At 31.1% G+C, this 25707-nt stretch overlaps 3 protein-coding genes across 8 annotated transcripts; all 3 read right to left on the bottom strand.

Annotated features, from left to right (window-relative positions):
• Nucleotides 1–366: 366 nt before the first annotated feature.
• Nucleotides 367–4607, bottom strand: LOC137808136 (putative casein kinase II subunit beta-4). Of its 2 annotated transcripts, none has more exons than XM_068609099.2 (5): nucleotides 4292–4607; nucleotides 2285–2503; nucleotides 1946–2055; nucleotides 1692–1857; nucleotides 367–850 (listed from the first exon to the last, which is right to left on the bottom strand). In XM_068609099.2, exons 1-5 carry the CDS (start codon nucleotides 4446–4448, stop codon nucleotides 720–722), a joined length of 783 nt encoding a protein of 260 aa, XP_068465200.1. In that variant the 5' UTR covers nucleotides 4449–4607; the 3' UTR covers nucleotides 367–719. The 2 variants fall into 2 exon arrangements, with proteins under 2 accessions (XP_068465200.1, XP_068465201.1); XM_068609100.2 differs by having other exon boundaries at nucleotides 1695–1857.
• Nucleotides 4608–5976: 1369 nt separating this feature from the next.
• Nucleotides 5977–9430, bottom strand: LOC137808135 (coiled-coil protein). Of its 2 annotated transcripts, none has more exons than XM_068609098.2 (3): nucleotides 9215–9430; nucleotides 8510–9051; nucleotides 5977–6267 (listed from the first exon to the last, which is right to left on the bottom strand). In XM_068609098.2, the coding sequence occupies exons 1-3, from the start codon at nucleotides 9396–9398 to the stop codon at nucleotides 6175–6177; spliced, it is 819 nt and encodes a 272-aa protein (XP_068465199.1). In that variant the 5' UTR covers nucleotides 9399–9430; the 3' UTR covers nucleotides 5977–6174. The 2 variants fall into 2 exon arrangements, with proteins under 2 accessions (XP_068465199.1, XP_068465198.1); XM_068609097.2 differs by having other exon boundaries at nucleotides 5977–6316; nucleotides 9215–9429.
• Nucleotides 9431–17352: 7922 nt separating this feature from the next.
• LOC137808134 (calcineurin B-like protein 9) lies at nucleotides 17353–21518 on the bottom strand. Of its 4 annotated transcripts, none has more exons than XM_068609092.1 (9): nucleotides 21369–21518; nucleotides 20456–20589; nucleotides 19473–19555; nucleotides 18980–19039; nucleotides 18487–18595; nucleotides 18341–18393; nucleotides 18017–18097; nucleotides 17766–17878; nucleotides 17353–17669 (listed from the first exon to the last, which is right to left on the bottom strand). In XM_068609092.1, the coding sequence occupies exons 2-9, from the start codon at nucleotides 20532–20534 to the stop codon at nucleotides 17606–17608; spliced, it is 642 nt and encodes a 213-aa protein (XP_068465193.1). In that variant the 5' UTR covers nucleotides 20535–20589; nucleotides 21369–21518; the 3' UTR covers nucleotides 17353–17605. The 4 variants fall into 4 exon arrangements, with proteins under 4 accessions (XP_068465193.1, XP_068465194.1, XP_068465195.1 ...); XM_068609093.1 differs by having other exon boundaries at nucleotides 20456–20634; nucleotides 21369–21516; XM_068609094.1 differs by having other exon boundaries at nucleotides 21313–21502.
• Nucleotides 21519–25707: the final 4189 nt, after the last annotated feature.

Here is a 25707-nt window from a genome sequence, read left to right as displayed (position 1 = left end):
TAATGATAGAATTTCATGATGAGTGAATCTTTGTCTAATTAGATTGGTAACGAGTCTGATAAAAACCTCCTATAAGATTTCACTGCCGAGCAAATTCAGCAATTTACAAAAGCTATTTACTCACTAACAATAACAAATTCAGCAATTTACAAAAGCAATTCAGCAATTGACAAAAGCAATTTCATGATGAGTTAATCCTTGTCTAATTAGATGGTCTCCCTACACTACTATATATTTACTATATATTTATATACATGATGTAAACACAAATAAGAAAATACAAAATATCTTTTTTTCTTCCCAATTTTTATATTATTTTCTTATAACTTCAATAAAATGAAATTGAAAAGGAATGCGGGAAGAGACAGGAATACATTTTATAAGTAAATGACATGAATACATTTGATAAGAAAGTGGCATGTGCCACTTCTTGGGCAGTTTGACATAAAAGTTGAGAAGTGCATTCAAGTTCTTGACCTAAAATTCTATCAGAAAAGCTTTTACAATGGCAGACTGAATTTGAAACTAAAACCAAAAATTAAGCGCTAGCTGCCTTGCTGTGTGCCTGCATATATCTTTACAGTTTACAAAACACTTGGATCTAGACTGTACTCATCTCAGAAGCTCAAAATGAACTGCATTTTAAAGAAATACAACAAAGAGTAAACAAGGCATGCTCAGATTTTTACTCTGATCAAAGCTTGAAATTCCACCCAGCTTCAGGACTTGTGAACTTTGAAACCAAAAACTCTTGGTACATAGTTCTGTGATGGCTTTTGTGGCTTCAGATTCCCGTAAGTCATCAGAAAGAGGTGAGGAAATGTGGCTCCAAAATAAGCTCCATCCATGTCTAGAGGCAGTTCAGGAAATTTGTGTATGAAATACGGGAAAGTATTTCCCTCTTAAGTAATTTAACAACCATAAGCCAAAACACAGGGCATTCCAAAATATCCAGGATCTAGTTAGCAATAACAAAATCTCAACAAAATGATTTGTTAACTGAGTTAATGAAATCACAAAATAAAACAAATCAAGCAAATCTTCCTAATTTTTTTATGCCACTTGTTTCTGGATGGCAGCTATGTGAAAAATGAGGAAAAAAAGACTTCCACTTTCCATTCTTTTTCTGAGTTTTTTTTTCCTAAAAGCATACAAGTCGGCAATTTCAAACAACTGAGGGAGATAAAATATTATGTGTTATTCCCCTAATAATCATATTTCATATACGACATCTCAAATACCAGAAGCAACAAATCGAAGTAAAAAAAACCCTTTTAAGAATAAAGCTTGGTTTTTTAGTGTATATATAGTACTACCAGCTGATCTAAGTAGAAAAAATCCTTTTGATAATTAGTTGAGTTCCTTGTGTCATTCTTAATGATAATTTATGCATGCATGACCAGGAAGACCTCGGGATCAACCCACATTTTCTTTTCTATTTTATATTTTAGATACCAATACAAAAAGAAAAAAAAAAGTAACACGCAGCAAGTAAAATGTACGAGGAAAGTGAAATGCTAGAAAGCCAAAACTTGATATGACAGCTAACAAATTACAACCTTAATTGACAACCAATAAAAGAGTCTAGAAGGCAATGATGAAGTGTATGGATGGAAGAATAACAAAATCCAAATTTTCAAAAGACAAGATAAATAGTTCACAGAAGTTCAACATGGCACTTCAAAGGATACTACCTTGATACTTGGACTTTGGGTAGTAAGTGTCTTCACACTTGGGGCAATATATTTTTACATTACTTGACCTAGGAATATCTGACTGGCCAACTGGAAGGCAGGGTTGTCCAGAGCAATAAACTCTTGGACATCTGCCAAAGTCCAAGTTTTTGAACTTGTGAAGCTGTAGATAATTCAATGTCATTTATCAATCCCATCTTTGTCCATAATAAAACATAAAAAAAAACAGGATAACTAGGAGAAAATCATACCATTGCAGCCATTCCTTTGCTTGTCAAAATGTACCGGGCATGAATCAGACCATAAAGCATCTCTGCTGCAGATTCAATTAACTCATTTTGTTCCTCTGTGAACATGTCTCCTAACAATTGGACAGACGACACTACCAGTCAATCAAGAAAATAGCAGAATGGCTAAAGAGGTAATAGGAAGTCATATAAGTGAACTTCAATTTAGCATCAATGGAAGAAGTTTTTGCCTTACTTTAATCTGAATGCAGTGGTAGCAAAGCAACAGGTATTTTGAATTTCATCACATAACTTGGAATATAAAATAAAAATTGAATTCAAGTAAGAAAAGAATATGCCTACCGTGGGAGGGCTCAACATCCAAAATTAAATCCAATGCATAATCATAGTAAGGCACTTGACTACTTAATCCACAGAGGTTGAAATCATCTTGTACAAAATCATCATCAACTTCACACAAGAATTCATTTCCTCTCAAATTGCAAAACCATGAGATCCAAGATGTGTCATCCCCTTCTGAGACACTAACATCAGATCCTTCAATATCTGTTTCAGATTCCTCTGCATCCAATACACGTAAAAAATAAGGATCAATTCCAAGTAATCATGTTCTCTCCAAAACATTGTCATGCAAAACAATAGGTCTATTTCACTTCTTAGTTAAGTGCCCGCAAATTTTCATATTCCTTTCACTTTTTATCTCACAGAGCCAACAGCTTTGAAAAAGTTGCAAATAACCAAGGCAGTTTCATTTCGAGAGTAGGTAAAATTCTTGTGTGAGCATTTAAAGAATTTCATAACTTTTAGAAAACTCAAATATATTAAATTTAAATTTCTTTTATTTTAAATTCTATAATTATTTAAATATTTTGTTTGGATTAGACAATTCATATTTATTGAATTTGAATATTTTTTAATTGGATGGAGTATTTTAATTATTACTAAATAAATACGAAAATTTATTTATGTATAAAAAAAATTTAATAATTTAAATATTAGTTAACATCACTAAGATTTTCAGATCTAGCCTGTTTTCAGTTGACACAAATTCTTTACTCACGTTAATTAAGATTTTTTCTCTCCAAAACCTTTGGGGGAGGCTTTTTTTATCAATTTTTACTAGAGTCTACTAAAATTTCTTCCAACTAACATTACTGGAAAAAAAAAGTTCTAATTGGCCAAAGTATTCCCCTCAACATTAGAAGGAAAAAATCTCGACAAACTTCAGACAAAAAAAAAAAAACTTTAAGATGTCAATAGAAAAATAATCTCTGCAAGGATTAATAAAAAATAACTGCAATAGACTCTAATAGAACAAATTTCTAGCTGACATCCAAAATAAAAAATAGTGACTCTATTTGAGAAAACCTTAACTAACATTGACCTTAAAATAGCATTGCATATAAATAAAATGTACCAAGAATAATCACTATTAAGGTTGATTAAGAAACCTTGACATATATGCATAAAAAAAATAGTTTCGCTAAAATCAATAAAATGTTGTGGTTTATGTTGACAAAAAAATAGCCCAACCCATATTAATCAAGAAAATATTGACCAATATTAATTAAGAATTAATTCTGACCTGCATGTTTTGACATGAATTGAAGATATGACAATTGGTGTCAACAAGAAATAAACAAGAATTATCTTCTACAAAACATTGTTGATGTCCTTTGAGAAATCTCTCACTAACTTCAACTAAAAAATAACAGTAACATATATAATAAAAATAAAAATATATCAATAATTATTGAAAAATAATCACGATGAATTTGAGCATGAAAGAAACCCCATCCACACTAATTGAAAAGTCTTGATTGTGCGTGCAGCATCATGACCGATGTCTAGACAATGCCTCAATCCAAATTAATTCAATAACACGATAAACAAATATACGAACAATTTCAAATTCTTAAATTTTATTTTATAGAATTTAAAATTATCAACTTTTAATTAATTAAATTACTCTAAAAAAATATTTTAAATTTCTTATCAAAGAATATATTTTATGATTAACATTTGAAATGAGTTAGTATCTGCATAATTGTCTTGTCCAAAACACTCTAGGGTAGAAAAACAGAGATATTAGAGTATGATGATCCTGGGCTTCCAAAACTGCCCCACTCATGCGAATGAAGAGAAATCATAATATACGACCTTAAATTCCATAATTTGAATACCGAAGCATGAAACAATTATCTGAAAGAGGTGAGTTGAATTCATGCATTGAGATGGAAGATTGGAGAATGATTTGTTTTTGTTGAATAAATGAAAGAAAGAAATGCGGTGTTTGTAAAAAGTGATAAAATGAATAAAAAAGCTGGGGGGAAAGGAGAAAGAGAAAACCGTGTTGGTTGTTAGGGAGGGAGAGACAGCGACGGTGAGAGTTGTTTGGCCTTGCAGTGGAAGGAGAGGGTTGTTGTTGTTGCTGCTGCTGCGTCTTCTCCTTGATTCGCTTCCGAACAACAACACTTTCTCCTTCTCTTCCTTTGTAATCATTCATACCCTCCTCCTTTCCTCTTTTCCCTCTTCTCCAATTTCCAATATCCAATCTCCAATCGCCAATCTCCAATCTCTATATTAATACATGTTTTCACGATTACGATGCTTCTTCTCACTGTCTCTCTTGTTCTCATCCATTCTCTAACAAGAAATGATTATTAGTTTGTTAGTTTCATTAATTAAATATAAGAGTTCCATTCACAATCTCATTTTTAGTAACTTCTCTCTCTTCTCCATGCGTCTACGTGTCTCCTGCCTACTTGCCCAACCATTCTTCCCATGGGGACCCTCTCTTTATTTATTACGTACCATGTTTCTTCCCATCTTTTCGCTTCCACCATCAATAACATATTTCTTCCCTTTTACACTCACCATTCTCAGAAACATATCAACATTATAATAATAGTGCCACTAATATAACAGTGTCTACACTTTAACCTTTTTCTACCTGTTATATTAAATGTTTTTATCTGTCCACTAAATATAAACATGCTTCAGTTTTTGCTATAATTAATATAAAAGTCAATATTTTTGTCATGCATGCCAATTTATAATTAGATGATAATATGTTTGGAAGAGTTATGATATATATATATATTAAGAACTAAAATAAACTTTTACTATAGAGCTTAATTGACTGTCAATTTGTTGATTTGTAATATTATACTTGTTTCCACCTTGTAAAGTGGAGCATGTTCTTTGGAGTTGGCTGGGAGGTGGTATCTGTTTTCAAATGAATCGAGCCACATTGCAATCATTGTTGAATTCTGCAAACATAGTACAACACTCATGTTGTAACGGTATGACTGCATATTGTTTAAGATTATTTGGTCTTGGTATCAGTATTACCTACTGCTACAGTAAAAGTATTTCATCAAGCTTATGATTGAATTTCAAAATTTGAAAGCTTTTAGGGCGCCTATGCACCACCTTCTTCTACAAATATTGTACGGGTGAATTGATTTTAATTTGATTTATTCAACGCAATACTGATGATTTTCACATGGTAGTTTTGGACATGCCAGTGATGGTGGTACTTTTAAGGATAGTGGGGGTGATTTGGCATGTATAATGTTTTGCAGCATATTTTGGGTTTGCGATTTCATTGCACGCTGAAATAGAGGCGGTAATAATTGCTTTGGAGCATGCTTTCAACGAAAAACGGTTAGATATGTGTCTCTAATTTGATTTGAAATTGGTAGTGACTTTTAGAATTATGAGACTGGATTTTTCAATTAGAATTACTTCTTTCCATATGTGATATATGTATATAAAAGTAATACCTGTGCACACAAATTGGTAAATTATAATGTTCATAATAGGTAACATTTTGTTTAGGAAGACCTTCTACTTAACTTTCTCAGTTATTAGTTCCTAGCATAAATACTATTATATGGTATTGATCTTGTTTAAAACTTTATAATATTTAACTACTTAAGTCAGAAAAGGGATGCAAAAGATGGTGAGTAATTGCGGGAATTGCAAGACGCGACCCATACCAAGCTTCCTATGAGAGCAGTGTTCTAGAATGAAATAAAAGGGATGTTAGCATTAAGAATATACAGGTGGGGAAAGGCACATTTAAGTACAGTAATAGTATGATGCCATAGTTTAGTCATCGGCAAAATATCTCTCCTCTGCATCAATATTGGCCTCCCTCTGCCAATGATCGTCGAGGGTCTCGTCATTATCTATTTTAGAGTAATCAAGATGTTCCTGATCTTCGCCTAAAAGAAACTTCTGCTGCATAATGTAGGTGAATTGATCCATCCTGTCCTCCAGTTCTTCTGCAGATACTGTTTGTTCCAAACTAACTCTGCCTGGATTGGATAGGGAATCATCATTTACAACAGCCTCATTAAGGTCTCTCTGCCAGTAGGAAATAGCAAAATAACTATTCAAGTCCCCAAAACATATAGTAACCGTCATACGGAAACAATACATAGTTTCATTAATAGCCAAACTATTCAAAACAAAGAATTCAAGCAAGAGATATAATACAATAACAGGGTATATAATATAATCCAAAAACAAACGCAAAAAAATAACTTCATTGCTTCAATGTCTTGAATACGCGGTGTTATCACTGGATCCCCATAATTATTGAATATATTAATTTCAATGTTTTGCTAATAGTGACCATCATAAAAAGCACAGTCGCAGTTACTACATATTAGATCAGTCCTTGTAAGCTAATTCACAATTACGTGGGTCAAATCAAATGAAGAAAATAGTACCATGAAATGGATTCCAAATAGTGACATGCGGTTGAAATTATGTAACAGATTTGAAGTAAGAACTGAAGTATGCAGTTGATTTAGATTATTTATCAAAAAACCCTCTACCCTAACTCGTTATCTAGAGAAAAATTAACCTTCGAAATATAATTACTTGCAACTTAATTGATACATTAATCATCAGTTGAAACCAATTAATCTTCATCATAAGGAGAAAAACCATCTTAATCTCCCTCTTAACCCATCTGTTTAAGTTATAAGCCCCCTGCTCTTCCAACTATCACCTCAGAACTAATTCTCGAACTACTATGTAAACTCATTCTACAACTTCCTGAGACCTATCAGGAATCAGAATTATCAGAGAAGAATTTTTACATAATGCAAAAATGATTAGCTAATTGGCACAAGTATATGTATTAGATGCTATTCATATTATTTAGAGAGACCAATACAAAGTTATATATCATGAGTCATTTTTCTCTCTGAGTAAATATGATGTAGAGTTTTAATTCAAATAAAAATTAGAATATGCAAAAGCAGATTATCAATTCCAAATGTGGTGTGAAACAAAGTTAGGCATATCCTCAAGAGCATTGGGACCAGAAGATAACTTATTATGATAATACAATACAAGATAGATGATGATGTTATAAAAAAGAGGGTCTTGTTCATGCCGAGAAAGTGTGGGTCAACTGTTCTTAAATTGTTCAGCCAGGTTGCTTTATGAATTCCTCGTTCAGGGCAATTTGAGTGTAGTAAGTCCCCAGATAAATATTTTATTACTAGCCTTCATAGTTTTGGTAGGATAAATAAGCTAATTTTTTTGTACCAATGAACAACCTATGCTGCTTCAATAGCATGGTTTATTTAATTTATCGAATAAAAATTTGAATCATGAATCATTTAGGTACAATGAAAGACCACTTCAAATATAGTGTAAACAACATAAACTAGAAATAGATAAAACAACTTAAGCAAAAGTCAAACATAATAAAACAATTATTCCATACTTAAGTTTGTGAGGTTTTTTTTTTTTTTTTTGAGAAAAATGGAAACAAAACAATTAAATAGCTAAGTACATGCATTGAATCAGTAAGTGACATAAAAGCGGAATAACCAAATAGGATAACAAGAGTTTCTTCAAATTCCTTTCCACCTAAAAATTTAAGCTCACGTGACTTTTTAATTTTTTCATAAAAATTGGTGAAAAGGTGAAAAAACATACTATTAGTTGAATCGTATCATAGGTAAAAAATACACCGATTCATTAATGTATTGTAAGATACAAAGCCATCTAAGATTCATCTTAAGATACAGATCAGTAGAGACATCAAATTGTGCTTCGCTAGACTCTAATAACAATGAATAGGACCCAAACTCTGACATGTTTAAGGCTTCATTGGCACAGCACTAGATTTATGATACTTCTTTAGTGTTACACAGTCAGCCTTCTTAGCGGGATTTTGTTAACAAATATCTTGAGGAGCTTAACAGCTTTGTTCTTTATATATATATATATATATATGTGTGTGTGTGTGTGTGTGTTTTTTTCTAAGTTGTTAGCTGTTTCGTTCTCTCGATTAGGAGGATTTTCCATATCCCTCTTCCCCATTGTAATTTCTCTTCATCTTATTTTTACTTACATCCGATTAAACAAGAACAACAACAATAGCCTTGTTATCCCACCAAGTGGAACGACTATGCGAACCACACATCACCAATCAATGAGCTCAGTTAAAAACCAAATTTTGACTGATATTATTTATCCTAGTTAAACAGAAGAAAAGACAAATAAATACATGATTGAGAGTTTAAAGCGTTGTACCTCTACAGGCTGTTCGTTGCTACCACCTCTTCTCTCGTCATCCACTTTCTCCTCCTCCGCCTCGTCGTCGTCCTCCTCCTCCTCCTCCTCCTCCTCCTCTTCTTCTTCTTCTTCCTCCTCCTCTTGAATTCTGTCATTACCAACCCAGTCTCTTTCCGGCACTCCCATCCTTTGCTGCTCCCCTCTAATTTTTGCAACCAGCGCCGCTTCATCACACCTTCTCATCAGAGTCTCCGACCACCGCTCCCCCGGCCGTGCCATGCGTCTGCCGCTCTGGTCCTGAAACTTGCCCACATACTCATGATGCAGATATGGCTCTCTCTCCCTCATGGCCTCCTCAGAGAAGTAGTGGCCACCGCACACCAATCTATCCAAATAAGCCCGCCTCCGGTTCTTCACCGTCACCGACCTCATCCTCAACTCCTCCTCCGACGGACTCATTATGCTACGCAACCGCTTCATGTGCCAATTAATCTCATAATCGTCTTTCATCGAGTCGAATTCACTAAGTTCATTGCCCGTAAGCTTGGAACCGTATCGTTCTACACACAATACAACAATACATACAATTCAGGTACTCATTATCTCGTCTCTTACCTAAGTTAGGGTTTAATTAGGATTCGATTACAGCAAGGAAATATCGAAACACGCACATATGAATTGAATAAAGAAAGGGAACAAAGTGGGAGGTGAGCATTAACTAACCTAAGAAAAGAGCAACGTCTCTTGAGAGAAGATCGCGGAAAATGGCTTTGCGTTGAGAAGGGAGAGAGACAGTGGATTCGAGCGCGCGAGGAAAGTAAAGGTTCTCCAAACATGACAGTCTCCCTGAAATTCTCTCTTTCGCTTCCTCACTCATCGTCCTCACCGTCTCTTTCTTCTGCTCCATCTCTTCTTAGTTCTTTTGTTTTGCGACCAACATCAACTCTTTATATAGGCCCGTTTACGCCTTTTGGACCAATCTACAAAGCCCATTTCGCTGTGTTTTAAAAAAAAAAGTTTGGAATGTAAAATCGAACTACAAGATTATATTCTTATTTAATTATTATCTTTCCTGATTTACAATTTTTAATAAATAAAAGGAATGGTTTTAAAAGAAAGTATTAGAAATTCGATTATTAATTTTTTTTAATAAATGAATTAAAAAATGTTTCACTATTTTGTAGGTTGGGTTTGATGTGTTTTTTTTTTTTTTTTATGTAGCATTGTTTGATTTTATTTTAAACATAATTATGGTACCCCAAGTATGCAATAAAAAGTCATCTATTTTAAATCTCCTAAAATTTAGAAAAAAAAGAAAACACGTGTTCAATTCAAATATAAATAGAGTATGCAGTATACACATAAATAGTCTAACTTTTGTACGTAAGAAATTATGTAAATTAATTTTTATAAAGTGACTCATATGACTTAGAGTTTGGGCTTTGGGCCCAAATATGATTTAATAATAATAATAGAATTAAAGACCCATTGGTTAATGTGAGAAATATATATATGATGATATACCTAATGGAAAACCTACATTTGATGGAGATTGGGTACTAAAGGTTATAGGGTTCTGCAAATAATATAACACTATGAAAGATAAATGGAATATGCATGAATTGCATAGCATGTTAGTTCAGGAAGAGACTAGATTGAAGAATCGAGGAAATCACTCCATACATTATGTGAACAATCAGGGAGCTGGAAAGAAGGTCTTCAAGAAACATGGAAAGGGTAAAGGACCACTGAAGATAAATGAGTCCTCTACTACGCTCTAGAAGAAGAATGACAAATGTCATTTCTGCAAGAAAGCTGGACATTTCCAAAAGGATTGTCTGAAACGTAAGGCTTGGTTCGAAAAGAAGGGGATTACTTTCAACCTGAACCATAAAGCCAAATGAAAAGTTTGTCTTCATGGGGAATAGAGAGAAGGTTCCAGTGAAAGCAGTTGGCTCGACACTGGATTTTATTTAGATTTAATGGATAATTTTTTTATTTATTTTATGTACCTAGGGTATCTAGGAATTTAGTTTTATTGTCTAAACTTGATGATGTTGGATACTCTTTTATATTTGGGAATGTTTCAGTTTATATCACTGTACCTGTTTCATTGTGGATGTATGCTTTAAAAACTGCCATGTATCTGTTGAACAGGGTTCCTACTAAGGCAGTTCAAAAGACACCTTTTGAATTGTGGACAGGAAGGAAACCCAGTTTGAGACACCTGCATGTTTGGGGATGTCAAACAGAAGTTAGAATATACAATCCGCAAGAAAAAGAAATTGGATGCAAGAACAATCAGTGGATATTTCATTGGTTATCCAGCAAAGTCAAAAGGGTATATGTTTTACTGTCCTACCCATAGCACAAGAATTGTTGAATCTGGAAATGCACAGTTCATTGAAATTTGTGAAACCAGTGGGAGTGATACTTCACAAAATGTGGAGATTAAGGAAGTTAGAGTACAAGTTCCTTTAACTAGTACCTTTACTTCAAGTATTGTTGTTCCTAATGTAGTTGAGTCACTCAACAATGAAGAAGAACAACAAATTAATGATCATGAAGTTAACAATGAACCTGTAGTAGAACAACCACAAGAAATAGTATTAAGAAGATCTCAAAGAGAAAGAAAGTCTGCTATTTCGAATGATTATGTGGTTTATCTACAAGAGTCAGAAAATGACTTAGGTATTGATAATGATCCAGTTTCATTTTCAGACGCCATCAATTTTGATAAGTGGTTAGATGCTATGAAAGATGAGCTTAAATCAATGGCATAGAATGATGTATGGGGCCTTATAGAATTGCCAGAAGGATGCAAGAGAGTCGGGTGTAAATGGGTCTTTAAGACTATATGTGACTCTCATGGCAACTAATGATCTTGGTCTATTAAGTGAGACTAAGAAGTTTCTCTCTAATAACTTTGAGATGAAAGATATGGGTGAGGCATACTATGTGATAGGAATTGAAATATTCCGTGACAGATCACAAGGATTGTTAGGTTTGTCTCAGAAATCATATATTAATAAAGTTTTAGAGAGATTCAGAATGGATAAATGTTCGACATCTCCTGTTCCAATACAGAAAGGAGACAAATTTAGTCTCATGCAATGTCCAAAGAATGATTTGGAACGGAAACAGATGGAGAATATACCTTATGCATCTATTGTTGGGAGTTTAATGAATGCTCAAAACTTGTACACGACCAGATATTAGTTTTGCAGTTGGTATGCTTGGTAGATACCAGAGTAATCCAGGATTGGATCATTGGAAAGTTGCAAAGAAAGGTTTAAGATACTTGCAAGGAACGAAAGATCACATGCTTACTTATAAAAGATCTGATCATCTTGAGGTGATTGGATATACAGATTCAGATTTTGCTGGTTGTGTGGATACACGAAAGTCTACATTTGGTTATGTGTATCTTTTAGCCAGAGGAGCGATTTCATGGAAAAGTGCGAAGCAGTCAGTCATTGCTGCGTCCACTATGGAAGATGAATTTGTGGCATGCTTTGAGGCCACAGTTCAGGCTAATTGGTTGCGGAATTTAATTTCAGGACTTGGAATTGTTGACAGTATTGCCAAGCCGCTGAAAATTTATTGTGATAACTCCGCAGCAGTCTTCTTTTCTAAAAAACGACAAGTATTCCAAAGGTGCTAAACATATGGAATTGAAATACTTTGTCGTTAAAGAAGAAGTTCAGAAGCATAAAGTGTCAATAGAACGTATTAGCACTGATCTTATGATTGTTGACCCTTTAACAAAAGGGTTACCGCCCAAAAACATTTACTGGTCATGTTGTAAATATGGGCATTATGTTACTAGTGAATTATGAATGTTGCTATCAATGCTTATTTGACACTTTGAGCTCATTGATAAATAAAGTTTCTGAAATTTATGTTGTTTTCTACTTTATGTATATGCATGCAAATTATGTTATTATGTTGTGGAAAACAAATTATGTTGTTATTGATGACAATGACATTATGTTTGAACCTATTATGAATTTCTCACTATAAAGCCATATTAAGGAGAAAAGATGATATAGTAGTACATGGAAGGAAATGTGTCGATTAAAATGACATATAACCGCCATGACTCTTATTATTTCTGTATCCTTGATTATGATTAATGATAGAACCAATTTATGTAAGGCCTTTTAAATGCGCATTTATGTAATTATTAAATCATGAAAATATTATAACTCATATGAGTCAAGTGGGAGAATGTAAGAAATTATGTAAATTAATTTCTATAAAGTGACTCACATGACTTAGAGTTTGGGCTTTGAGCCCAAATATGATTTAATAATAATAATAGAATTAAAGGCCCATTGGTTAATGTGAGAAATATATATCTGATGATATACCTACTGGAAAACCTACATCTGATGGAGATTGGGTACTAAAGGTTATAGGGTTCTGTCTCTGCAAATAATAGTTGTCTCACTGTTAGCCATCACGAAAGTGTGTGTGACAAGAACGGAATTGCTAAGAGATAGATTGGGAGAAAAGGAGATAAAGTAACTGCTCAATTAGGATCACTCATGGATAAAGTTAAGTGTCTATTCCTTTTTGATTGTGATTGTATGATTGTGTGAGAATCATGATATGATAAGATCTATATGTGAACATAATTGTATGTGTTCAATTTACGTTTATTCATGTTTTAAACCTACATTGTATACTATGAGTTTCTTAAAATTAATGTTTGGTTAAAATTATAAAAAAACCATTTTTTAACTAAAATTAATAACTATTTGTTTGGATTGGACAATACAAAAGCCTTATTTTAATTTTATAATTATATAAAATATCTTATAAACACTAATAAAATAAAATGTTGTCTAGAAAATGCATTTTTAATTAAAAGGGATTATTATATTTTAATTAATTTAAAAATAATATTAGAAGTAAACAATTAAAATGTCAGAATTATTTTAAAAGTATATACATAAAAAATAATTAATGGTGTACACCTCTTAATTCGTTTATTGTAGCATTTGATTGTAAAATGTACAACTTTATTTGGTTGTTCTTTATTCACATTTTCAGTACCTTAAGGATTATTATTTATTATCAACGTTAAATGTTTTATACACATATAGATCTTGACATGAAATTAAAACAAAAATAATTAAAATAAAATAAAAAATCAATTACAACATGAAATCAAAATTACTTGCATAGTGCAACACTACAATACAAATATGTTATTTTTCTAACCCATCATTATTTGTATGTTATGTTTCTCATTATTCCAACTAAGTCTAATGTCTTTCTCAATTAACTTAATAAAAGATTGAAAATTATTTTTTAATGAATCTTTAATTTTTTCCCTCCCACAGTTTTTCCAATCTTCCTTACTCAAAATGTGTTTCTTGCCAACTGGAAATATATCTATCTCTTTAATACATATTTTCAAGAAATTTTAAAATCCCAGGGTCTGTTTTATACTGTGGCTAGCTTTCTAGTGTTCTAAATGATAAAGGTGTAATTATATCATGAAATAACAACATATGATTCTTATTCAATCATTTAAAAATCTGATTAATTAAGATACTAATCACAAATGCATAATTTTAAAATCTAGCTAGTAGAAGATGAAATCATTCTAAATGAGTTTTAGCAATTTAATAAATATAAACTTCTAGCAAACAACATAAACATGCTTATTTTCCCACCTAACACATAATTTCTTACTAAAAATTACTCACAAACAAAGAGAATTATATCAAAATATTATGGAAAAAATATTTTTGTATATTCATTCAACGCACGTTTACTCCCTGTTATTTTTTACACTAGAATCAAAATCAATAATTCACTCCCTGTTACCACTCATATGATTGAAATAACCTATGTTTAAGTATCAACTTAAAACATATTCATCCTGATTTGTAGTGGCCATCAATAATACTTGATCAATATCAGAATCTTCATCTTTCTTGGATAATTATCCAGTGTTGTTACTGTGATCAGTTTCCCAACATTCAGCTGCAAAATGACCATACTTACCACAATTATAACACTACGGTTTTCTTTTATCATGGAATTTCTTGAATCCATGATCTTGACTCACTCTGCCAGTAGCCAACTTCTGCCTTTGCACACTGTTTTGACTCTGGATCTGATTGCTTGAAGCAGATCAATCACTTGATTGACCTCCTTTTGCTCTTCCTCATCCTTTCTTTTTTCCAACCATTTTTTCCTCTTCCTTTGCCAGCAATTTGAGCCTGGAAAACTTGCTTTATTATCTTTTCTTTTCCTTTTCTTGAAACTAATCGTTGCTCATATGCTTCAAGGGAATTCTGGAATTCTTCTACTGTCATTGCATCCAACTCCTTGGATTCTTCAATGTCCACAACAATGTGATCAAAGGCAGGAGTCAAAGTTCTAAGAATCTTCTCAACCACCTTTGAATCAGGAATTGCTCATCACAACATCGCATGGAATTTGCAATTGCTTGAATTTTACTGAAATAATCATTCATTGATTCTTGATCAGCCATGGACAATAATTCAAATTGTCTTATGAGTGATTGCAATCTCACTTTATTAACCCTGCCAGTATTTCCATAGGTTTGTTCTAATATGTCCCAAATATGCTTAACAGACTAAGATTTTGAGATCTTCTAGAAAATGGCAGCTGAAACACATTGATGTAGCAACATTCATGCCTTGCAGTCAATCTTTTTACTTTCTTTTAATTGTTTCTCAGACTTTTTCTTCTGCTCCTCCTCAGTTTCAAGCCCAATCTTGACAACTTCTTCCAATTCTTGAAAATCAAGAAACCACTCTCCTGAGAATTGATCTTCTTTGAATTGAAATTGTAAATGTATTATTCATAAAACTGTCTTGATACAAAAGTGTGATACATTTATTTATAATTGTCAAAACCATAATGAATAGAGAAACATTCTAATAACATAAATAATTAGCTTAGGATTTGATTGTTTTAAGAGTTAACAAAGTAACTCTTTATTTAGCTTATTCCAATATCCGTAATTATGTCTTTGGAGTTTCCAACATACATGACTATCGAGGAAAAACAAAAAGGTGAAAGAAAATTTTGTAGAATATATTATGGAAAATATCATAATATTATGAAAAATATATTTTTGTATATTCATTTAATGTATGCCTACTATTTATATACAATCAGATTCGAGAGACATGCTCCATATAATTTCCTACTCCATATGTTATGCCTATTTGTCAGGAATTACACCAAATTATTGTTTTATTTACATTGATACACTTTCTATACTCATTTGTATGAAAAATATAATAATTTTAATAAATCATATATTGAATTTGAAATTATGTGATAAATAATACTTTTAATATTTTTTAATAAATAATGTATCCTACCAGTAGAATGTTAGAACTATACTGATACTAATGTCAATCAAATAAATGATTTACACATAAAACTAAAGAAATATTCTCAATAGGAAGATACAAGAAATATTTAAATTACAATTATAATATAAGTAAAAACATATATCATATCTTTAAATAAATTAATCTCCAAATCCCAACTACCAATTGAAAGAACAAGATAAAAAAAGGAAGAACATGATTGTCCGAAAAAATTAATAGTTTATTATTATTACCAAATGTTAAAAATAAGCATGATATTGGAGGTTAAAAAGATTATCCTAATTTTTCAACTTCATTTGTTCAAATTAAAAAAGGTAACAGCAAAAAAATAAGCACACTTCTATTTTGAACAATAATATAAATGGTACAAAGAAAAATTGTGATTCATATTTGAATACATTAAAATATAACAACTTTCCCAAAATTGGATTAAGATCTCAAATAAACTAAGAACGCTCGTTTATTATACAATATAAATTAGAGATTTCATTCACAATTGATTGAACCCAAAAGATTTTATTTTCCAAAAAATTACCATTAACATGAGAATAGAACATAAATGTTAGCACTTTCATAGTGTCCACCAATCCAAGGTGGTTCAAATTTCAAACATACTAAATTACTAATGGACGGAATGAATTGCATTTTCTTTATGGGGAAAAGTTTCTTTCACACTAAATAAGAAAATAACACACATTTCACAATCAATTGTTTTAAATTAAAAAATAAAATAATAATTTATGGATTATGGAGTGAGTGTATTTAACTCTATAGGTGTCAAAGTAGTGATGTCATGACACTTGTTAAATAGAAAGTATTTATTTGATAACTTAAAATAATAATATTTTAGTTCAATTTATTTTATTATTAAAAATAATTTATAAAGTAGGTATATTTGTTAGAGTGTAGTATAAACACATAATGACTGATGTTTGGTAAGGAAACTAACATGTGGTAGATATGTATTGGAATATACGAGAAACATCATGATTGTGCCTCAGTTCTTGTGTTTTGGTCTCTCTCTAAACTCAATCAAAGATGCTATTATTTAGTTTGACTCTTCACGAAACGAAACCACCAAACACACCCCTCCCTAGTTGAGGTCATTCTGTCTTTCCAAATCTTATTCTGTCCCTTCGCTTTCCATTTTTCATCAAATAATAAAATAAAATACAAATTTCAATAGTTCGTCTACAACTGCATCATCCTGACGTATTTTTCGTTTCAGAATTTTACTTCCTACCATTTCTAATCCCATATCAGGAAGATAAATTAAGTTAATCTTACTCGTTATTTTTTTAAGGGTTAATAGATTATCTAATATCTCTAATCAGATAAATTAAAAAGACTATTAATCTGTCTGGCCAAATGAATGACTCGGTGGCATGCTTAGTTATAAGAATTTGATTCTAAAAGATCTCTAAATTTAGTTTACTGTTCTTCCAACTTGTTCTGAACACAACTTTGTACAACTTTTGGATTCCATAAGCTGTTGTTTTTTCATTGCAACTCATGTCAAATATATCTACTAAAAAAATCCCTTAGAAATAAAGGGTCTCCAAACAGGCACTAACATGACATGTGACTAGAAAAATTCAAATGCCAACTTCATTTACAATTTACTGAGTAAGGCTAACTTGACTAATCAAATAAGACTCCCTATATTTCACTCTTTCTTCAACACATCCAATTTTCCCACCAATCGCATAACCTAAAGCTTTATATTTTACGCAGCAACTTCATCCACGTTAGAGTTAAAAATAAAACTTGGGAAAGAAGTTGTTATGTCCCTGCATGTTCAAGATTAACAAATTATTACATATCCAGAATATAAAAAATGGATAAAGGTAAATTCATATGTACCATAAAAATAATTCAACACATACCTCAGATAAGGCAGCGTCATGATTTTTAATAGTGATGGATTCTTAGCAACAAAATTTGTCCATTCCTCCAGGTCTATTTTCCCATCTTCGTTTAGGTCAGCTTCCGAGAAAGTCTAGACAAAAAAAATCCAATGACAGGCTAAGACTTTTATTTAGTTTGTGATAATAAAATCTATTATTTTCCATCATGCAGACAAGGTATCTATTGTTACTTTATATTATACAGGAATTCGATAATAAGCATAAGCCACCTTGTTCAGAATTGTTTCAATGACATCATCTGCCAACTTCATGTCCGATTCATAAAGAAGTGCAATTAACATTTCTTTAACCTGAAAGCACAAAAAAGAAAAATGAACAAGTTTACAAAAAGAAAAATGAATAAGTCCATTCAAATTATAGGACAGGAATGCAGAGGCTGCAAATGGATGCCACGACAAAATACACCAGACCAAAATGTAAATCATCACATCGCAGCCAAGACCTATCTATGCGTAGGTGAGCACTTATTTTGTTTTGTAGCGATGTGCACTTTGTTAGCATGAAGACAGATGAATAAAGAATCATCATCTTACCTCTGCACGCTCTATAAAGCCAGTATTGCGCAAATCATAGAGCCTAAATGAAACTGAAACAAGACATCAATCAACCTAATGTATCAATGGCTAGATCACGCAGTAAGGAATTTAGGATAAAATTGAGGATTTGACTATTAACTTACAGGCTATCTTGTCTTCTAATGACACATTTGGATGGAAAACATTGAGAGATCTAACAAAGTCTTCGAAGTCAATGACTCCCTTCTTCTTGACATCAAATAGATCAAAGATCTGCACGACGGTATCAATGGAAATCTAGTCAACTGAAGGATTACTTCATAGAGATGCCCGAGAGTGACAATGACATAATCAAACATAATCTGCATACATAAATTTGACAAAAACTGGATGGAAGCAAATGGTTCACAATAAATGTTAGGGGCATATGCTGAAAGGTTAATGTATTGAGATTCTTTCAGAAGATCAAAGAGAAACAGAAAATTTCTTCAATCCCTACTTTTATTGCAAATTGTTGATCCAAAGATTACAATGAAATTTTCTTTTGGACAGTCTATAGTCATTCACAAATGCTTTCAAGAAACATTGGCCATTCTAGCATACTTATTACTAACTATCAAGAGAGCAAAAACAGTATAAGTAGGAAGTGTATAGTACCCGAGTTGCAAAAATGTTCTCCTTTTTCTTGTTTTTGAAGATTGCCAATTGAAATTCTTCCTGAAAGGAAAGATCATCAAAACCAAAATATGGACACCGAATTCCATGTGAGAACAAGTTGTCTTAGGACAATAAAGTATATAAAGTATTTTTATCAAATATATGAAAGAAAAGCTTAACAAAAGTGATATTCTATTGTAGATCATTCATGCCTGGAAGCATTATTGAGAAAATAGCAACCGATTATCCTTATATTACACATAATTGAATAATTGGAATATTCCAAACTGAAGTAAAGTACAAATTAAATTCTTGACAAAATTACAAATGGAAATGTATGACCAGATCTCTCATGACAAAATACCCATTGCAAGAGATGTCAGAATATAACTAAGTCCCTCAAAGAATGAGGGGAGGTACAAACCATAAAAAGTAACAATCATCAAAAACAACCTTATGCGGAAAATGGAAAAATGAAAAAAAATCTTAGTACCTTGTTTATCAGTCCATCATCGATAACAGAACTGCTGATGCTCCTAAAAAGCTCATACAGTGCTTCAACCTCACTAACAGTAACTGGGAAATGGAAAACCAAAACTTGATATTAAACTACAAAACTAAATATGGAGAAATAGGCAACAATTTTGTAACAAATGAATCACTAGATGGAAACATTGTTCTAAATAATTGACTGGTAACAGATCCCAAGACAACTATTAAACCCATTTCAATTGATATAAGGATACAAATAAACGCAACTCACTCCAATTTCATTACTTAAATTTGCAAATTTGTTATTGCGTGTGTGAGTAGAAATTTTTTGTAGCAAATGGAAGAGAAAAGAGGCTTTTCTGATTAAGTTAGTGACAGAGTGTAAATTCGAAACTAATGGCAGACTTAGGGAATCTAATTTAACAGAAAAGATGTAAGGTTCTTTAATCTCTTCAATTTTGCAAAAAGCAACCAACAACATTTTCTTCGATTTACTTCACTAGATAAAGAAAAACTAAAATTTACATTATTGCCTTACAGATATACTCCATTTATATACCCACAGATAAAGCAATACTGACAGAGCATGGTCTTTTCACCTTAATGTAGGCAAAATTAAGATAGAATAAGATTGGGTATGACCAAAGGGAAGAGCCTGTTTCTAAAGCTCCACGCTTGCTGACTTTCAACAATAAACCAACCAAAGTAACTTTGTTTTGTTTGTTACAAATTTGCAATCTTTCCCATCCCAAAAACCTCACAGGCGCTGGAACATACCATAAATAACAGCAAGCCCTTACAGATAAAATACTACAACTTTCGTTTTTCATGATTTGTATTATACTTATTAGATTCGTCAAGCAAGAATGCAAGGCCAAAAGTAAATTCACAGAAAAGCAACTCCTCAGAAGGAGATGCAGTCACATATCATTGTACAAGAATTAAAGCATTGCATCCTTTCTCTGGAAGTGTTGATCAACTTACAAGCAGTCTCTGCTGCAAGAGTTACTGTCTTCTCCTGTGCAGGAAACTTTCTTCTTGACCGAGAGACGAAACAGCCCATTTATGGAGAAAATGCAGGTAAGGAAGCACGGCACAGGACCAGCGCTCAAACTTAACTGAAATATATATCATCAAAACCATCTTTAACCATTCCAACCCAACTGAAACACCACAATATTTAATAATAAATAAACAATTCAACCCTACAATAATGCACCGTAGATGGACTAAAAAAACTAAAAGTTATTTTAAAAAAAACTAACAGTGTTCCACTCCAAAGGATTCCAACACTCTATGTCAGAAGCAATAATTGATAATTAACAAATGAAGGCTATGAGCTCAGGTGTCACAAAGAGACATAATTTATGTAATTATTGCAAAGACTTTTTCAAAAACAAGTTACAACCTTAAGAAGCAAAAGGAGCAAATAACAAACATATCGAGTAATCAAGAAATAAAAAAAAAATTGACCTTGAATTCCGATTTATCCCATTACAAGAATGATGAAACAATCCTCAAAAACTTAAAGAACAATCAACATCACATAATCCCATCGACACGTGACACAAGCCAAACTTATTACTTTATTTCCATAATCTGGAAATCACAGCGTACAAAAGGAGTCAAGAAGAACAACGGAAAAACTATTTGTCAAAAAAAAAAGAAAAATGAAAGAAAGAAAGCCCTCAAGCCTAATTGTTCAGCAAAAGAAAAGAAAAACCACAACAACATGAAACCCACATTGTACTTCCTTTTTCCCCTCCCATAAACCCCATCAAAGAAAGGGGCATCTAAATCAAAACAAGTGAAACTCGAAAAAAGAAAAAAAGAATCCTCACAGGGTAAAAATGAGCACAAATCGGAGCCCTGAGAAAAAGATGGAAAAGAAACTGACCCTCTTGAAAAGCGTGTTCAGAAAATGGGCATAAGAGTGCGTTCCGAGAGGGAGGTAGAGAGAGAAAATTTGGATACGCGGAGATGCAGAGAAAGAGAAAGAGCGAAAGGGAAAATGAGACTGTCTTATGCTATGTATGTATGATGCCATATTTATTACCTTTTATATATATATATAAATAAATAAATATATATGTTATTTTTTTGGAAAATATATATTGTATAATTTAGAGATTCACGCTGTCTTGTCTGAACTAAAGTAAAGTTGGAAACGTTAGTCTTAGTTGAGAAGACTTCGTTTGGCAAATAGTTAAAAATTTGAGTTCAAATAAATTCAACTGAAATTAAGACAAATTTATTTATTGTAATTTTTAATTTAAATAAGTCTAGAGACTAATTTTGTTTAATGTGGTAAACGAAAGTGTCGTTGACACAGGTTTGGACGAAAAATAAAAGTTCGTTTGGATCTCCCCAAACACAGCCGATCTTTTTGTTGTTGGATGGCGCCGCGGCAGAACCTATATGCAATTTCATAAATAAAATGCTCATGGAATAACTTTTTGAATTAATTTTGATATTGAATATTTACTAATTATTATTTAAATATACAAAATGGAATCAGTGGGTATCATTTGGAATATTCCTAATATTAAATGGAGGTTTTCCCATTTAGTCAATTGTTGCCTCGCATGGGTTTCCTCTCACTTTGTTTTCTTTATTCTATTGTCAAACCAATTAATCAGTTGTTCACTTAAGGAAGTTGAGAAAAACAAAAAACTTGTTCACTTACCTCGTTTTGAATATTCCAATTGTTGAATCAACTAAGCAATTCAATTTTCCTTTTGTCTAGAAGTAGGGATGATAAAACAATAAATGTCAATAATAAAAACAATACATGTCAAAACGTCCTTATGTTTTGGTACATGCCCAAACATGGTTTATGTACAGTATCCCTTATACAAAAACAAAAATTACGGGTAAAAGAATATTATCACTAGAGTTATAGTTCAAAAGTCTCGTCTCATTATATTATAGACATGAGTAAAATATGATAATTAAATTTATTCAATAGGTGAATCTTGATAATATTTTAAAATATTTCAATTATTTTAATATAAACTATGGTATTAAAGTGTGTTATTTATGATAATTTTTAAATTAATATAAAAATTGATATATCAATAATTTTTTAATTTTTAAAATAGTATGTAATTTAATTAATATAATAACTATTTCTTTAAAAATTATAATATTTTTTAGAAATTATGATAAAAAATAATATAGCTTAATATTTGAACAAATTTATTGGATATCAAACAATTAAAAGAGTAAGAAATTTTCAAAAATAAATAAATCAAAGTTTAAATAAAAGAGTGAAAATAAATTTTTTAAATCACTTAATAAATTAAATATATTTTAAAAATTTAAAAACAAAAAATATAAAGAAAAGGAGGCAATGAATTTATAAAATTAAACCTGATTGATACTGGTATTCATTATCGAAATCACATGGATATTCATAAAATAAACCAGTGTGGTTTTATTTATCATTCTAAATTATTTCTTTTTTAAATTATATCAATCAAGAGCATGCATTTCAATTTTTCATGATTCACATTGAATTTACTTTTAAGAACAATTCCATATTTGTATTAGAGATTACTTTTTTTAATGATGGATCTTCTTAAACGGAAATGTATGTACATATATTCAATATAAGACAAAAAAAAAGTAAATTAGATAATAATATATAATGATAAGTAACTGTAACTTGAATATATATATATAATATTCAAGCTAATTAATATTGTTAGGTGTTAGAAGTTTTTCTTTTTATATTTTTACTCTTAGAGTTAATCCTGGTCAATATAAAACTTCAAACAGTTTGTATAACATTCCAAAATATTATTAGTTTTACTTTAAACCTAATAAAAATTGTATAAAATATTTAGTAATTAAAAAATATATTATATATATCAAAAAATATATAAACTATTCTTTTATATCTTTTTAGATATTATACTATCTGCACACATTTTATTCATGTATACAGTACAATAATAATAGCAGAACATAATACAAAGATATAAGAGAAAGCTATTTACAGAAATATTGCATAAAAAAACTTTATTTGAATTTATTACTATAATAAATTTATAATTGAATTTCATTCACCCCATCTTAGGATATACATGGATATGTAACGCCTAAACAACATAATAATTATTAATTTAATTATATTTTAAGAGATAATTGTTTTTTTAACAAAATTAAAATATGCGGTAAAAATTCATATATACATATATATATATATATAATATAATTTATAATTTTTATATTATTTATTTTCTACCTCATATATATATATATATTTATTGTTCCTACCAATGATGAGTTATTTTTCTTTCAAGGTGTATGTGGATATGGTAAGAATATCTGAGTTACTCCAATGAATGGTGGTTACACCTATAAATGATTTTGTGCATAAGTTAATAAATAATAAGATAAATTTACTTATTGAGAAAATTGTGGTATTTATAAACTCGTGGACTTAAGTAGGGACCCAAATAAAATGGTTACTTTATAATATTTATACATGTTCACACAACATAAAATCAAATAATCTTATAAAATAATATCTTTGTCTTGCAAGAGAAATTGAAACTTGAGACCAAATATTTTCTACATTCAGATCTTCTAGTTTATGATACTATTGAAAATTAAAGTTAACTTCCCTAACTTCAAATTTTTTATTCTCATGAAAATTCTACCTCAAACACTCAAACATGGAAAATACTCCAAAGTTTAGGAACCTAGATCAAGTTATCAAAACATCATCAAATTTTAGTATGAGTTTAATCAAATTGTAAGAAATACCTGTCCCCACTAAGTATTTTTTAAAATATTTTGAAATAATAATATAAATTTTAAAATAATTATTTATAAGATGAGAATATACAAATTAAACACAATATAATCACTTTTGCACACACAAAAAAACCTAAAAATTTGTGTTTACGGTAGTTTTCTAGTGAATATTCAGATGATATAGAATTTGATAAGTTTTAGATAGATTTTATTTTTTGTGACAGCGTTAAAAAAACGCACAGCAAAACCCCTCCTTCAGGCACCATTTTTTTTCTTCCTCCATCTTTCCCATCTATCTTCTCTCTTAATTTCTCACTCCATACCTCATCTATTTTAGAATCTGATCGGACCACGTTGTAGCTGACAAGTTAAGGAACATTTCTACCCGATCATATTTTTAAACAGAGTAAGTTCATTTTTATTCTATATATCTTTTGTTCTCTATTTTTCCTTAGAATTTAGTCATCAATATTGGTGGGGTTAGTTGAGAAGTTTAATCCTCTCAACTTATTCTACTCTATACTGAATTTTTGTTATGTTTGGATAACTTGCATTAGGCCTGTAAATCTTGAAGCTTATCCAGACGGTGGGACATAAAATTCTAAAAGTTGCTTGGAAAGCAAACAATTGAGGTAAGGGAAGCTAAATTTAATTTTTAATAGAACCCTAGGCTAGAAGATCTGGATGTAGAAGGGACGTGGTCCCAATATTCAATTTTTCTTGCAGGGATGTTGTGTGTTTATATATTGGGTTGTTTGTTTGTATATTATTTAAATTTAAAAATATTATATTTTGATGATTTAGTATTAAAGTGTTATTTTTTCTTATGTCAAATATTGGGTTGTATTGAACTTACCCTGATCCTTTCTGTTGGATTCGCTGGTAATCTTTGGATCAGGTGTTAGTCTCTGGTAGGACTTACTTAATACGGGTCTTCCGGAAGACGTTGTTTGTTGAATATTCTGGATGTGTAGATCCATGTGAGATCTATGTGATTGATTTATGTTGGAATTTGAAGAAGATTGAATAATTGAGAAATTGGCCATGTAATTTGATTTTCTCTTTTAATTTAATTTCGTATATTATAAAATTTTATTTTCACTAGCTTACCCTTGCTTTTTGTGTTGTGTTTAAACTGCGATGACGATACTATGTACACGAGCAAATGACCATACAGGTGCAGGAAAACCTTAGAGGTTTCAGAGTTTTATTTTGAGCTATGGATATGTAAATATTTGTATTTCTATAAATCCTAATCATGTATTAGGAATACTTTTGAAAAACTCCAAGTTTGTATAGAAATACGTAAAACTTGTATTGTAATAGTTAGATGTTATTTTCTGGGGTGTTACATTTAATGGTATCAGAGCGGTTCATCCTTAGGATAACCTGAGGGTAGTGGGTTTATTCTGTTTCTCCTGTGTGTAGATTTTTGGTTACGTCTAGCCTCAAGACTTAGTTAAAAGTTTCTA

Source organism: Phaseolus vulgaris, chromosome 3, assembly GCF_051622355.1.
Source record: "Phaseolus vulgaris cultivar YP4 chromosome 3, ASM5162235v1, whole genome shotgun sequence".
Taxonomy (NCBI): domain Eukaryota; kingdom Viridiplantae; phylum Streptophyta; class Magnoliopsida; order Fabales; family Fabaceae; genus Phaseolus; species Phaseolus vulgaris.
Note: the sequence above shows the minus strand (reverse complement) of the source record. Positions and strands in the feature narration are given on the sequence as shown.